At 37.6% G+C, this 16,265-nt stretch overlaps 1 protein-coding gene across 2 annotated transcripts in view; it reads left to right on the top strand.

Annotated features, from left to right (window-relative positions):
- MYH10 (myosin heavy chain 10) overlaps positions 1 to 16,265 on the top strand; it is a 99,290-nt gene that overhangs the window by 20,341 nt on the left and 62,684 nt on the right. For both annotated transcript variants that reach the window (XM_062591689.1, XM_062591690.1), the window contains exon 4: positions 14,819 to 14,846. In XM_062591689.1, coding sequence (XP_062447673.1) covers positions 14,819 to 14,846 — 28 coding nt within the window. The remainder of the gene's footprint in view (positions 1 to 14,818; positions 14,847 to 16,265) is intronic.

Genomic DNA, 16,265 nt, shown 5'->3' with positions numbered 1-16,265 from the left:
AATCTCCCACTTTCTCTAAAAATAAAGTATCATGTATTTTGTTATATTTCTTTGTTCATTGACTATTAAATATGTTAGAGGAAGTATAAAGGAAAATTGGTTTGCTTTTAATTGCCAAAGGCCATCTCCCTGCTAATATTACTCTTGTATAACGATTCTTAGTCTTTTTTATCCTGTTTCCCTGAGGATATCTTGATGAGCACTAAATTAGCCCTGATATTTTAGGACTGTCTTTAATCCTGTTGCGAGGAAGGTTTATCGGAAACAGTGTAATACATGAAGCCAATGCTTGGTGTTGGAGAAGCCAATATTGCCTACGGGTGTAATACTTGTATCTTAGAAATACCTATGTTTCTAGTTAATCTTGATTTGAATCTTTCTTTTAGGGAAATGTATCTTCCCCTAAATATATGGAAGAAAAGAATTAAAACTAAAATATGAGAACACTTTTCTGTAGAGGACTGCTGAATATTCAGATGGAAAGGATAAAGGAGAAAGCTGTGAGACTGAAAACTTGGAGTGATGACTAGTATCTGTTTCACTATGTAAATAATACATAAACCTATTATTTGTGGAATTAACATTCTTGATATTTTCATTTGACTTACCAAAAGATTCCCCAAAGCATTTTAGCTTTGTTGCAATATACAAAATGGCAATCTAAGCAGAATGAGCTGCATAGTAAATCTAATGTGAAAGATTTGTAGGTCTTTTTTTGTTACACTAGCGTCTATGTTTTCGTTTTGTCTATCAAGCTGGCATAGAACTTGAATACTGGGTAAGTGACAATAATGTTAAAATCTTTAGTTTGTATACCAACGAGAGTGTGATATACTGCAATCCTAATGGGTGAATGGAGGGAAGGACAGCTTTGTTTCAGCATGATTGATCTCAGTTATTCTACTCCATTTCTTCCATCAATCTTCTACTTTTTTTTTTTTTTTTTTTGAATTTGAAGTAAAATGTGAAGTGCTTTTCAGCTGAATCCATTGTACAGTATGCCATTTCCTTCCCTTCACTCTTCATTACTATCTCTTGGTATCAAATCCCTCTGCTTCAGTGACTAGTGTGAGGTTATTTTGATGATTTAGATTACTGTGTTTTACTAGACTGTTTTTGAATGACATTTGCAAGTTAAATAATTGCTATTACAAAACTTAATTGAAATTAGTTTCTAGAAAGAGCTTATTGCCTACTGACATGTCTTTTTTTTTTTTCTTGACATCTTACTTTGGGTGGAAAGTTTTAGTGTGCTTTTTTTTTTTTTTTTTTTTTTTTTAAACCTGAGTTGCTTAGAAGTGTTACTTGAAGTAGTTGACTTCAGATTTTTCTGCATATCTTCAAGAAGTAACTTTTGCATCTTTAAAATGGACAGGAATGGCAAATCTTAAACAGAGGTATTCTTAGTTTCTCCAGTGTCTTGATTGTTTTCTCTCTACTTCTGAAGTTAGTGGTGCAGCAGATTAGGCTGTTCTGTAGTCTTTTTAGTTGATATTCTCACCAAATAATGATATTTTTAGAATTAAAACTTACTATGTACCTGGCCTGATGATGGAACTGTGACTGTGCTAGCCTACAGACAAGAATTCAAGAATAAATGCATACAACTTATGAAATCATTTGTGAGATGATTCATTTGTGCATCTTGCTCAACCAGCAGCTGCTTCTCTTGAAACTCTATTCTGAAGTTTAAGTTTGAATTAAATGCTGTTTGCTTCTATGTAGCTGTGAACTATGTAATTAATTTCTCCTTGCCTTTATCACTTGGCTTTTGCCTCCAGATGTCATAAATTATGGTATTACTGCTTGTGCAACAAAAACTTCAATGTATTCCAATCTTAAGAGCATGCTGCATTGTAACGGAAGCGCGTTCTGTAAACAGTTTTCAGTTATGTCTGCGTTCCTCTAGACTGCTAAATTAAGCTTAACTATTCTGTAACTGCTACTTATAGCAATTGCATTAGCTCCTTTTTTTCCTTCCCTTTACTAAATCCTCCTGTTGGAGGGCAATAAGAACAAGTAGGAGAGAGTGCTAGCTTTAGCAAATAGAGAGAAATGGTGAGGGATTTGTGTTACTCTACTCTGCCTTTCGTCTTCCTCCTAATATGACGAAGCTCATGGCACTGATGCAATTATCCATGTACATGTCAGTGTTTTTCTAGCCTCCTACCAGGAATGGTGGTATGATCTTGTATCCTTTGTGTATTCCTGATGCTTTTGGGTGTTTTCCCACTTAGATGCTCCTGACAGACATAGTGTACCTTCCTCGTTTGCTCGGAGTTGTGAGGTTTTGTGTACCTCTTGAGTCTACTTTTCCATGAAGCAAGGTGTTTTGCACGTGGATGGAAGTTCATGGCTTTCAGAATATTCAGAGGCTTAAAAATCATTTTTTTCTAGAGCCTTTTTGGAGCAACTGGTGTTCAAGGGCTGATTAAATAGAAAAATGATGGTAACAAATTGCAAGGACTAAACTCTTAAACTCAGAGGTAGAGTAAATGTAGGAACCCAATGTGAAGGACTGCACCTCAGAGTGTAGGAGGTTAAAATGGAGATAAGAGACAACGAGATTGTAAAGTGGCACAAGAGGCCTGTATTGGAGGAATAATTCTTTTAGTAGTGGGGCTGTGACTACTTGAGATGGAGCTATTGGAGATGAAACAGATCTATGGAAATATAAATTCAATGGTGTTTGGCAGAGGTTAAAAAAATCAAATGGAGAATATGGAAAGGAAGAAGGATCAAACCAGAAAACATTTAACTGTCATAAACTTATGATACAATGCGTCTCAAACACTGTGCCTCTCTAGCCTTTCCCCTGTTTGGGAGTAGAGGAGACATGACGGGGGAAAAATTCAATGACTTAAGAAAAATTATTGAAAATGTATTCAGCATGGAAATAATTCAAATCAGACATTTATTTAAATAAAAGTTACTAAATCTGAAATGGCAAAGGGAGAGTGAATAGTGATTTTCCCCTCCCCCTAATTTCTTCCTTTATAAAGACAAAAATTCATTAATTGAAGTTAGGAGTGATCAAAATAACAAAAACAAAATTAAAAGTATTGCACTCTATTTCTCAGAATATCATGAATGCTGAAAGTTATGCTTGTCCAACAAGCAGTGTGAAGAATCCATGAAATGGAAGTCCAAGGATGGATAACTCATGAAGTCACATGGCAGTTTGGTTACCGGGAGAATGTTCTGGGAAATCATTCTTACATGCTAATTTTGTTCTTTCTACAAAGAATTTCAGTTATCATGTTCCAACTATCTACTGTTGGAACCTGATGTTGGTTTCGATGGCCTTTGGGCTAACTTGATATACCAGGATACTTCATAAACTGTACATAAACATGCACCTAGGTTAAGTTCTAGTAGTCTGTGTCTTGATCACGCTTCTGGGTGTTAGGGAGTGAGATGGATTAGTGAGCACCTGACTTGATGATGGCGATTGGTGGGAATGCAGGAATCTACCTGAAGCTTGTATTTTTAAGATGCTGGTGAGACTATTAGTAACCGTAGCACAGTTAGTCTTAGTCTAACGTGACTAAATGGGGCTCAGTTTGGTCAATTTAGCCCAAATTAGTCTTTATTGTGGTGCTATCCTTGTTTCTTATTACTCTAAAAAGTTCAAAGCTGTCCAAGAAGATGCAGTATTTTTTTTAAGTAGTAATTGTTTGATTCATTCATTCAAGATATATTCAGAATTTTAAATGTTATTGCTGCAGATGCTGGAGTAAATATATTTTTATGCTAAATACATTAGGCAAAACAAATCTTTTCACACTTTGGAGGAATAGGGCGTTAATTACTGCTTCTACCCCCCTAGCCATTTCTCTTTCCTCTAAAAGACTTGATAATATGTAAAAAATTATCATTGAGCTCAGGTGCCCTTCAACTTTGGAAGAACTAGTTCTTAGAAAGTGTTTTCTCTGTGCCTCCTCTCAGTCTCTGCTGTCTGATCCTGATAGCATGATAAGTTGCCAACCACTTGTAAAGGAGCTTGACTTACCTGCCTGTGTCAATAATGGGAATGGGCAGATGTTTTTGTTTATTCCTCCCCCGGTAAATAGCATAAGGATTACAGGACTACATGTTTAAAAAAAAAAAGGGGGGGGGGGGAGAAGTGTGGCAATGTGTCAGTGTTGGGAGAAGTTCTTTTGGACACAAAGAAATATAAGTTGACATCTTGGTTATTCTTTTATCTGGAGGACAGCATGTTTGAATATACTCATCAGACTATAAAAGCTGAAACTTCTGATTGTTGTGTTGAGATAGATCTTGTTGAGCAGTTATGGGTGACTTATATTAAAGAAGGTGTAGGGAGAGTGTTGTTTTTGTTCTGAATTTTCAGATTTCTTTAAAAGCTAGTCACAGTTAAGTGTAAAAGTAATATGTTTAAAATATGAGGGCAACATTGAGTCCCTTGAGGAAAGGATTTTAACCTCTTATTTGACAATATTTCACTTCCCTCCCCCCCCCCCTTGAAATCTTAATTGTAGACAAATGTTTATAGTAATGATTGCACAACATGCAAAGTTGGTTGCACCATACATTTCTATGCTTGCATAGTAGCCCACAGTGGGGTACTTTTAAGCAGAGGAGTGTCATGATTTTTTTCTATTGTCTCCTGAAATCTCTATATGAGGCTTTAAAAGTGGATTGTGTGTATTCTCATGGGACAATATCTTAGAATTTGTGCTATTTTTCAGTAGAGGAAAAACAGCTTCTCTGCTGAAGAATAATGATGTAATATGTATATGAAGGAGACTAAAAATTTGTTTCAAATGTATATATTCATCAAAAGGCTTTTTTTTAGGGCTCATAAATAGCTGGCCAGAGTGGCCTACTATCAATAGGGAATGGCTTAAAATGTGTTTGCGTGGCTGATCTTAATGGGGGTGGGGTGATGTGCCAGATCTGGGTTCCTGTCCAGTTCTATTTGTGATACACAAAAATCTAAAGCTGCCGACTGTATTGTGCTGAAGTCAGGAAGCCTAGCTATGTGCTCTGTTGTCAGGCTTGCTGTTTCTCCAAACTTACAAAGCTTAGGCATAATGAAATAACTTCTGAAGAGCTCATTGGAGTGAATACGGGTGCGCAGCCAGTTTCATTAAGTGGTTTGTACTTGCTTATTTGTTTAGAAAGGAGAGGAGCTAAAGTAAATCTGTGGGCCTAAATGGCAGCTATTGCTGTTGGAAGACCTCCTTGGATCATTGTTTCAGTCGACAATGTAACCTTTGTCTAGACAAAATTGTGCTCCATGGGAAGCAGAACAGCTTACGCAGGGTTGATTGGGGTTGGAAACCACTCTTAGGTTGAATACTCTGTAGTCTAAATAAACCTTTTCCAGCCAACTTGCCAGCTACTACTGATCTTGGATTACTTTTAAGCAATATGCAAATATAACTGAAAAATTAGCTTAGGGACAGGGTATATGGATTTAGGAGTTGCTCATTTCTACTGGGAAGAATCTTAGGAAGCCACAAATCAGAAAGGCTAAGAACTACCCATCTAAGAACTACCCATCTGTATCATTTAAAGACGAATAAGCATAAACAAGCAAGTGCTTGCAGCTCTGGCTGGAACAGTTTAAGAAGTGGTGGCTTTATGGATTGTTTGTTACTGCCCTTCAGCTAAGTTGCGTTAAAGAATTGTGTGAGAACTAGTAGCTGGCTTCAACAGTAAATCAGTTGCATAAGTTATTTTAGCTGGTTTGACTGGCTATGTCTTGTGGCACATTAGGAGCACTTTCACAGCTCTCCCTGACTGAACTGTAACAGCCATTTCTGTATCGGAGCCCTGGCACAAAGAATAGATCAGTGCTCAGACCTATGTGTTTTTTTTTCTGGTCTTTCAGACCAGTCAGTGAAGACTGACTCATTCTTCATCTCCCAAACTAGTGCAGTTACCAATTTCGAGAGGCTAAATCAGTTTGTCATTAAAACACAGATTTTGAGATGTTTGCAAGTAGTAGTATAAAACCATACCTGTCTGAATGAATTTTATTAGGAAGGTCATGCCTTTGATATTAACCTTGATATTAACCTCTGTTTATAACTTTAGCAAATCTATTTTAATTACTAAATTTGAAATACTGCCACTGAAAACATAAGCCACGTTTGTGCTTTTCAAATTTGCTAGAAGTAGTGAGTATTAGACCAAAAATATCATAGCTTGGCTTATTTTACCAGGTTTTGACGATATTGTGGTAGGTTAGCCAGTTGTAGTATGTCTATACTCAACTGTGCAGTGGTTTGAGCTAGCAGCAGTGAGTAATGTGTGTGGTCATAAAATTTGCTGTAGATGTGCAAGAAATACTTGTATGCAGTGTTATGGTTGACCATAAACAAGTAGTAGGATAAACTGTGACTGCGGTTTGACTGACCTTGGCTAAGCTTCATTTAATAATAATTAACTCGATGCACTTGGCAGTTAGCAAATAAAACCTAAGTGTGGCTATTGTGATTTATCTAAAACTTCACATTTTTTTTAGAGTAAAGGATATAACCACTTTTTTTGAAACTTCAGAAATAGCAGTGGCGTCTATAAAGTGTCTTAATCAACCCCTTCACCCCTAGAGTGAAGAGACATTTCAAAGATTTGGAGATAATCTTGAGCATGTCTTGGAGTAACCAGATAACCTGCAAAAAAAAAAAAAAGCAAGAATGAAATATTGATCTGTCAAAAATGGACTGTGGCAGTTTAATCTGATAGCTTCCTCTGACTGGGTCCTGCTTAAAGGAAACGTAGGAGGCGCTGGCTGTGTCTTGTATTGTTCTATGTGGGAAATTACTAGGTAAACAGACAAAATTGGGGATTAGTAATCAATTTAAGAGAAAACAATACTAATTTCTTTGAAGGGGATGGTATTGAGCTGGAGAGAGACTTCTGATGTACTTTTTCAGGAACTGATGTTTAAACTGATGTTAGTGGCTTTTGTTATTTTATGTATAAAAAAGTGAGTGTGCTGATGGAAAAAAACTGATGAATATTATTCTGAAGTTTAAAACCACTGGATAACCATGAGAAGTGGAGTATGCTTGAACTTGATCTCCCTTCTAGCAAAAACTGTAGGGTGATTTACTCGAGGACAAAGTGAGACTTCCTTTAATATCATTGTCTGACAATTTCAGAGAAATAAGTCTTGAAATGTAAAAACTAGCCAAAAGGTGAATGCACTGTTGAGGACAAAGCTAAGAAGAAAAAGGTAAATGTGGTTTCAAGATACATCAAGAGAGGCTTTCCCTGAAGATAAGAGTACTGATGTCCTTGATCATCTCTAACCTCTGGTGATCCCTTGCAACTTTTAAAAGAATAGTTTCAACTATTCTGTTGCCCTTCTGGAAGGTAGATATGATGTCCTCAGAAACCTCCTGAGGCAAGTAACCTCTCCAGGATTTCGTCCAACTCCCTTAGCACTGTTGGATGTGTCTTAACAGATCCTGTGGGCTTGTGTATGTTCCATTTCCATGAGTAGTTTTAGCAAATTACATGCTTTCTGGAAAGTCCACTTAAATGCTTAATTAGTTGTTGCTGACCAAATGTTGAATGTATTCCTATGAATTGCCTGTGTCCTTGTGAAATCACTTTTTTTTCTTTACATTGAAGTGTGAATGACTAAATCATACTTTGCAAAGACTACTGCACGAATAAAGGTATAGGTGAGGGGTGGGATAAACTATGTTATTGTAGAAATCTTACGATGAGAATGTAACCATATGTAATTGTGTCAGGGTGCATTTGGTCTGCAATAAGGCAGGTACTCGGCAAACAAACTTGTGCCTGTCAGTCTTCCCATTATGCTTGTTAGAGATGTTTGTTGCAAGTCACTTCATAGTGTTAAGTGTTTGACTATAGTTTGTGGAGTAACTAGGCAACATTTTAAAGACAAACAGAAAAATATAAAGGCATGCTTCATCTCTGTAACCAAATCTTTTTCCATGCTTATTGTCCAGTAGGACTTTTTTTTTTTAAAGGTTTGTTCTAAATTTGAAATAGTAATGGCAGATTATAAAGCAGGCAGGTGTTTTTACAACATTTTGTATGGCACTTACAGCTGAATACTGTGAAAGCACTGGCTGCAGGAAAATCCATACTCCTTGGGAAGGTCTCTCTCTTTTCGAACGATTTACAAAAATGCTGTCTAGAATTCATTTTTTAAATCTCTCTGAAATTTGAGCATTTTGCCTAGAGAAGCGGATACATATCCACAGATCATACAAGCTTGACACCCACAGTAAGCAAGGCTATGAGAATCAGGCTTTTTTGTTTTACAGGCTATGGCACCAGAATATCAAGTACTGTCTAAAAATAAACAAAACTCTCTATTCCCCCTGAATTCCTACCCCCCGTTTTCTTCTTCCTCTCTATTTTTTGAAGAGATTTCTCCTGATTGGAATATATAAAGTAAGACCCCACCACCACCATGCATATACTTTTTGATCATGCCTTTTATAAGAACAAGGCTGGTGATTTATCACTAAAGAATAGGAATGTCATTCTGTAGAGAAAGAAAAGGCAAAATTATGTCAAAACAGATGATCTGGATCTAGCTTTTCCTTTAACCAGAAAGCAGATGTATATTCAGGTATGTCTTTTTTTTAATTAGCCTTTTTATCTTGACACATTTCTTTCATATTTATATGTAAATAATGGCCAGATGCAAAGTGGAAGATGGCTGGATAACTGGATGATAAATGTTTGCATGAAATCTACTGTTTTTAACAGCAAGAAAATTCTTGTCAAAGTAATCAGAGATACCTTAAATCTGAATGCAAATAATACAGCTGTGGAATCATATTAATAAAGCTATGTACTTGTTTTAATATGATGGCTCAAAAATAGTATTCTAGTAGGGCAGTTCACAGGATAGCAACAAATGGCATTTATTCATTCGGAACTCAAGAGGTTTATTATTACGGAAAATGCAGATCTGGGCAGCTACTGTACTTAAAATGTCAACATAGTAAAGAGCTAGAGCAAAGATAGTTGCTGAAGAGGGTGAACATCCAGTTATTTGCATGCTGTGTTCTGTGATACAAGAATTTCTGTGCTTACAGTTCTACTGCCTTTGAGTTTTGGTGGGAAACTTGAAGACAGATTCTGCCTTTTCTGTTTGATTATCTTGTATCTATTTATGAATGACTACAGGGTGACAGAACACAGTTGTACTTTTTAGAAAAGCCGCTTTGTTTAAATACAGTAATTCCTTTGTAGACAGACTGTAGCTTTGAGCTACAACTTTTCAGAACATCCTGCCCGAACCAGTTACCCAAGAAGTGTTTCATGTTAATTCTGGAGACAGTTCCAGATGTACAGGGTTTTGTTAGATCTGCTAGTTTAAAAAAATAAATAAATAAAACCAATCAAACAGAAAACCTTTAAAGCTTGGAGAGAGTGAGGATGGAGAGTAAAACTACTTGTATTCCAGCAGTTGATCAAAACTTCCTCTGCATATATCTCTACACACATGCACACAGAGTGATATAAACATCACTTAGTTTTTTCAAACAGGAAAACACGGCACCTATGTAAAAGCTAAGCAGCATGTTTACTTGGGAAGTGGTTGATTTTTGTCCTCACAGGGACATCTCTGGGGAGACAACAGCGAAGTAGGTTTAACATGGTGTAGGGAGAAACAGCTTTCAGAACTGTAACTCCTTGTCCTTGTAATTCTCCTTTCCCTCCTCGAAGCGTTTGTACTAGTTAGCACTGTGCCACTGAGTCTGCTAGTGGGCATGCAGCTTGCATCAGTATCTACTGCTGTAGAGCTGAAAGACATTGAATATAGCAGTTGATTTTTTGCCTTAAGATGAAAGAGCGGAAGGAAGCAAAGTAAAGGAGAGCAGATACTGAAAGAAAAGCTTTGCTGTCTGATATTTCCAGATACCTTGATACAGCCTAAATCAATCTAACCGGTAGCTGTTGCCAAAAGAGTGAGGCCCACTCTGATTATGTGGTGCTACACCTTTTATGCTGGCTGCTCTTTTTTTTATTATTTTATTACCCTTTTTTGCTTTTATGTATCATTTCTGGTAAGGTTAGTTTTCTGCTAGTATGACTCATTCCCTGATTGGGCTTGCTATAGGAAGGCTAATGACATCCTAAGGCTAATGTCAGATTGTGTGTATTGCCTTTGTGTTTCCTAATTCTTCCATTCAAGAGGATGTATTGCTCTCTAGAAGGCTTATTTCATAAGCAGAAAATCAAATTTTGTTTCTTTATTTTTAGACTATGTGATTGTGGGCTATTCATTTTTTTATACTGGGAATATTACTGTAAGATTTATTTGTGCAGCTTGAGGAACGTTATGGTCTTTGTGTAATATTGAAGACCTTGGGATACATTGAAATCCAAATTGTATCCCTCTAAAGTGAAGTAATGCAAATTCAATGCAACATTTTTGTTGGCATAATATTAAGGGTGGTTTTACAATACAGTTTGAATTAACAACTCCATCCTCTTACTTCATCCCTTCCTGCCACTTACTTGTGTTGGAGTTTGTGTTAATTTGACTAGAATTGCCTTAACCTGCAGTCGTGTGAGCACCAGAATCGGTTCAGAGGACGGGAACTGTGTGGTTTGGTTATGACGAGAAGGTGTATGGGGAGGCCTTTCTCCTAGCGACTGACATCTGCTAATTTGACTTTAGGCATACAGTGAAATTGTATTGAGTTGTAGGGGAGTGGCTTGTTAGATAGCCATGATGATTTGAGAAGTTGTGATACGATACCTATATCTTCATATAGATGCTTCCCCCCCACCCCCAAACTATGACCGCTTTTGCGCAGAAGATCCGACTCACCCCGTGTGACTTTGTCCAGAGTGGTGACTGTTCAAGACACATGTACTTTCTCACTCATAGGTATAGAGTAATGACAAATGCTGACCAAACTAATACGAATAAGTTATTTTCATGAATGCTATTTCCCATTTCAGTTTCTCTGCAGGTTGGAGATGATGTTTATCTGCTAACTTGTTCTGTTTTTTCTGCTGAAATTTGCTTATAAGCCCAAAGGATTAACTTGGTCTAGTCACTTTATTAAATATTTCGTATATATTCCTGAGACTCTCTTGCGTCCTAGTGAAGACATGTTATCTTATGAAGACATTGTTAGAGAGAATGTTTTTGGTCTGTTTAAGAATGAGATTTATGTGGAAGCTTAAGTGTTTTCACAGCATTTTTAGGCTTCTGCGAACAACTGTCTGAAAACTCTTTTGCTTCAGTAAAATTGCTATAAAATTAATGTGAAGGGTTATAGATTTCTTTTTTAGTAGGTTTGGATGTGTTTTCTGTCATAGAAATCTGTTTTGTGAACTGAATGCTACCCTTCAAATTAAAGTTGAGGGTTTTTTAAAAGGATCATTCTGATGTGTCCCTAGGTGATAAATTTAGTGCCACTTCTCTGTGCCAAACGGCACATGAAATTTGAATTATTTCAAAAATATAAGCTAACAGATATGTAGGTAGCTGTCATAAGAAGTCTTTAGGAAAGAGACCAGATGTTTTGTAATCAAAACTACACATTTGGATAAATTTTGTTACTTGAGGGAGGAGACGATCAAAGTAATCACACTAAGTAACACTTTCATAGTAATTCTTTTTGTCAAATCTCTTTTCAAAATGAATTCAGAGATTAGCACAGCGTTCTGAGCTTCAAGCTATAATTGAGATGTACAATATTAATGATACTAAACATAAACAAATGCATATTGTCTTCAAGTAAACTACTTAATTTTTCAAAGACTGTCTTTTTTGATAAATTAAAGTGGTCTAGCTGGAATGATAAAACTGCAGAGAGATGTTATTCTTGGGAAGTGGGAAAGGGAGAAGAGAACTGTCACTTTAGAAAATGTGTTTATAAATATTAAAGTAGAAAATATTAACTTTCCACTCAGCTCATGGAACCAGCTTGGCATTCATTCAGCTGTGTCTTCTAAAAGAACAAATGATTTGTGCTATCCTATATAATCTTGATTTATTTTATTTTGTGAGCTTATGGAATTGCCTGTTGAAGTGTATAAGTGTGTTTTAGTCACCACTGGAAACAGGCAGAGTCAGAAAGTTGTGCCGCCTTTTTTCTTTTCTCCTACTTTAGGCTCCCAACTGGGTGTAAGGTATTTCTGACTTCTGGACTCCTGCTGGAACCAATTTTTTTTTCCCTGATTGCAGGCTTCCCTCTTCCCTTTCTTTGGAGTTTGTATACACCGTGCAGGACATAGATATGGTTTGTCTCCATGTTTGTCAGGAATATTGTCAACTTTCTGATTCTTATTTTTGGTCCCACTGTTAATAATTTAACTAAAAAAAAAAAAAAACTACTACTATTTTGCTACAGTCATTCCACCCTGTGCAAATGTTTGTTATCCTGTAAGAAAGACTTTCTATAGCCAACATCTGCTTGCAGAATACAGGTAGCAGATGTGTAGCAGTTGACTTATACTCCTTTTGAAGCACAGCCCAATACAGGTTGAACATTAGTCTGTGTCTGCACGATGGGCAAGGTGCTCACTGGTATTGTTCCTGGTTTTGAATAAGTTGGTGCAAGGGGTTCAAAGTACAACTGTGAGTTTTTTCACACTTTCAGTATGAAAGCACTTTTTTTTTTTTTTTTTAAATAAAGTGTAATCTAAAAGTTGCCAGCAGTACAGTCCACAAGTCTATGTTTTGGCTAACTGTGGTAATATGCAGTGACATCTGCCTGCTTTAACAGACTTGAATTCATTTCCTTCAAACTTCCTATTTGTGAGTTAATTTAAAATAGCATTATTTTGCTGAGATCATTTTTTTTAAACTATTTAGCTCTGTTAGATATTCTGTGTCTGTACAAACATAACCATTTGATCCGATATAAATCAGGGCTGCCATATAGAAGAGTGCTCTCAGATCTCCCTCTTGCCAGTATGAGTCTTTTTTGCAGTTACGTAGTGAAATGTAAGAGGGGAACTGATTCCGCTGAACTCAAATTAGATCAAAAAAGTTGGAGCCAGGTCCCTTCTGCTCACCTCTTAACTGTGTTATGTTGATGGCATTAGTACTGGCACGGGGAAGGGCAAGGGGACAGGGCGTCGTTGCCCCTTCAGCAGCAGCTTGTCTTTGTTTTGGCCATGTACCCAAGTCGTTAGGCTCCCTGGCAGCCTGTGCTGATCTGAATCCAGACTGCTGCATATCTGTGTCTCTCCTCCCTTCAGCAGTCCTGCCCTGTCTGCCCTGAGATTTGTATTTCTGCAGTTGTGCAGCAGGCCTGTTTGAGGATTTGTTGTGCGTGACCATGAAGTCTTTTCAAATCTGGGTTTTTCATCCAGGCAATGTAATAGGGGAAAACGTAGGTCACTGGCTGATTTTTTTGCATGGTAGCTAGCTAAGGCTTGTAATTCTGCTTCAATATTAATTGTTATGCAAAAGCTTTATGGACCTAGCTCTTTACGTAGGTAGGGTGACCATTTTTACATAGTCTTTGAATCTCTGTTGTAGTTAACAATTCAGTTTAGCAACAGCTTTTCTTGACCCACCTAGAAACCACGCAGAGTCTTGTTTACCTTACTGCGCTTCTCAGAAATAGTCACAGATGCATTGAGGTTGCATGTATGGATACATATCTGCTTTGAACCTATAGAACATCATGGGAGATGGTTTTGTAGCAACCTAAAACTCTCTGTTCATCTTGCTGGTACTGAACTCTGTCCTAAAAAGAAGATCATAACTTTGCCAATGTCTCTCTTTTTCTGGTCCCTCAGAAGCTTGTGCTCAAGGAGCAGTGTGTGTGTGTGTGTGTCAGAGGAAGGGCGATTGAAGTGGAGTCTAACATTTAGGCTCAAGCTTTACACTTAGTTTTTTTAATAATGTAAACCCTTACAAATTACCTATCAGAGAAAAACAAAGCAAAACACTACTTAAAGTTCTAAATTTGCAAAAGATGACTGTTCTTTTGGAGCAAGTGACAAATAGGTAAAGAATAAACGCTATTAGTAAGATTTTTTTTGTGGTGCAGATTTATTAAAAATATGTTGAATTATTGACAGCCTTGGCTACAGTATGGGTTGGAGAACAACTTTAACTGAAATGTTTAAAAAAAATAACTTTGCAGGCATATTTAAATACTTTGATTATATAAATTTTAATATATAGTGCAAGATGTTGAATTATATCTTGTAAAGATTCTGTAATTATGAAATGCCTCTTGCAGGATGTAAATGTTTTTTCAAAGGTCAGGAGCGCAGTAGTGGGTGCCACAAAATACTGAGCCGCATTGTATTGTGGAGTTCAGCTCTCTTCAGTGTTTCCCTGGTCAACTTTTTGGCAAATCTTTAATGAATAAGCTAAATTATGGAAGTGTTAAAGTTTGCATATAAAGAAGTAAAGAAGGCAACTGAAGAGGAAAGCTCTTGTTTGCTGGGGATGTTCTTGCTGTGCCTATGTATCTGGTCATTATCATTTTTTGTTCTAGAAATTGTTTTTCTTCTTACTTTTTAGATAGCTGTTTTAAGTTTAATCATCTGTTAAAAGTAACTTCAGATACATAATTTTAACAGATACTTGTATCTGGGACAGGTGTTCAGCATATAAGATGTTGGGCCAGCTTTGAAAATATAGTTAAAACATTACTGTATGTTGTTACTACATTTAAACAAAACTTTGATTGTTATGATAGAACTTTCATGAAGGTCTAAACTGTTTGCTTAGGGGAAAAAAAGAAAAAAAAAAACAAAACCAAACCTTCTTGGTAAGCTGAAAAATGAAATTTTCTAAACTGCCCTCTAAACTGAAGAACAGTAGGAACAAAACTATAACCATGTTCATTTTCTTTTTTTGCAGACCGTGAGGACCAATCAATTCTCTGCACGTAAGTAAAAACTTTTTTTTTCAGTTGAGCATTTTTGTAAGTTTATTGTGTGACAGGGTAAGGTTTTGAGTTACTGGCGTCTTCAATACAACTATAGCAGTCAGTTCTTGATACTTAACCTTTGGAAGCTGCCTGTCAAAATTCGTATGTGAAATGCTATTTAACGTGGGGGGATGTTGATCCTTTTAATAGTGTAATTCACCCTATGGAAGGTTCTAGAGGGTATGTGCTACTTAAATGTAGTTTAAAAGATGTCAATTAAAAGATCTGAATTAAAAACAAAACCTTTAAAATGTGTAAATTTGTCTGTAATGCTCTGTTGTAACTGCTCAATGTGTAGGACACAAATCAAAAGCTACAGCCTAGATGAGCAACAGCATAACTTTGGATCTGCTTCAAACAGGAAAACTCTGAACAAGTTGACACTAAGACTACTACTACTTCTGCACCTATGATTTTGCTTTCTGTGTGCCTGAATTTGTCCTATCCAGGGACAGACTGACATCTAACTTCATCTTAGATTTCACTGGGATCTAGAAATGAAGTCATAGAATCATAGAATCAATAAGGTTGGAAGGGACTTTGGGAGATCATTTAGTCCAACCTCCCTGCTCAAGCAGGGTCACCTAGAGCATGTTAGACAGGGTTGCATCCAGGTGGGCCTTGACTATCTCCAGAAAAGGAGACTCCACAACCTCTCTGGGCAACCTGTTCCAGTGCTCCGTCACTCTCACAGTGAAGAAATTCCCCCTCGTGTTCAGGCGGAACTTCCTGTGGTTCAATTTTTGTCCATTGCCTCTTGTCCTGTCACATGGGACAACTGAAAAGTTTGTCCCTGTCCTCTCGACACCCTCCCTTCAGGTACTTGTACACATTGATAAGATTCCCCCTCAGTCTTCTCTTCCCCAGGCTGAAGAGGCCCAGTTCTCGCAGCCGTTCCTCATGGGCAGGTGCTCCAGCCCTCTGATCATCTTTGTAGCCCTACACTAGGCTCTCTCCAGTAGCTCTATGTCTCTCTTGTACTGGGGAGCCCAGAACTGGACACAACAGTACTCGAGATGAGACCTCCCCAGGGCTGAGTAGAGGGGCAGGATCACCTCCCTCAACCTGCTGGCAACATCTTCCTAATACACCCCAGGAGACCACTGGCTTTCTTGGCCACAACAGCACATTGCTGGCTCGTGGTCAATCTGTCATCCACCAGCACTCCCAGGTCCTTCTCTGCAGAGCTGCTCTCCAGCAGGTCAGCCCCCTGCTTGTACTGGTGCCTAGGGTTGTTTTTCCCTAGGTGCAAGACTCTGCACTTGCCCTTGTTGAACCTCAGGAGGTTCCTCTCCGCCCAGCTCTCCAGCCTGCACAGGTCTCTCTGAATGGCAGCACAGCCCTCAGGTGTATCAGCCACTCCTCCCATCTTGGTAT

Source organism: Rhea pennata, chromosome 19 (genome assembly GCF_028389875.1).
Source record: "Rhea pennata isolate bPtePen1 chromosome 19, bPtePen1.pri, whole genome shotgun sequence".
In the NCBI taxonomy this organism is placed as follows: domain Eukaryota; kingdom Metazoa; phylum Chordata; class Aves; order Rheiformes; family Rheidae; genus Rhea; species Rhea pennata.
Note: the sequence above shows the minus strand (reverse complement) of the source record. Positions and strands in the feature narration are given on the sequence as shown.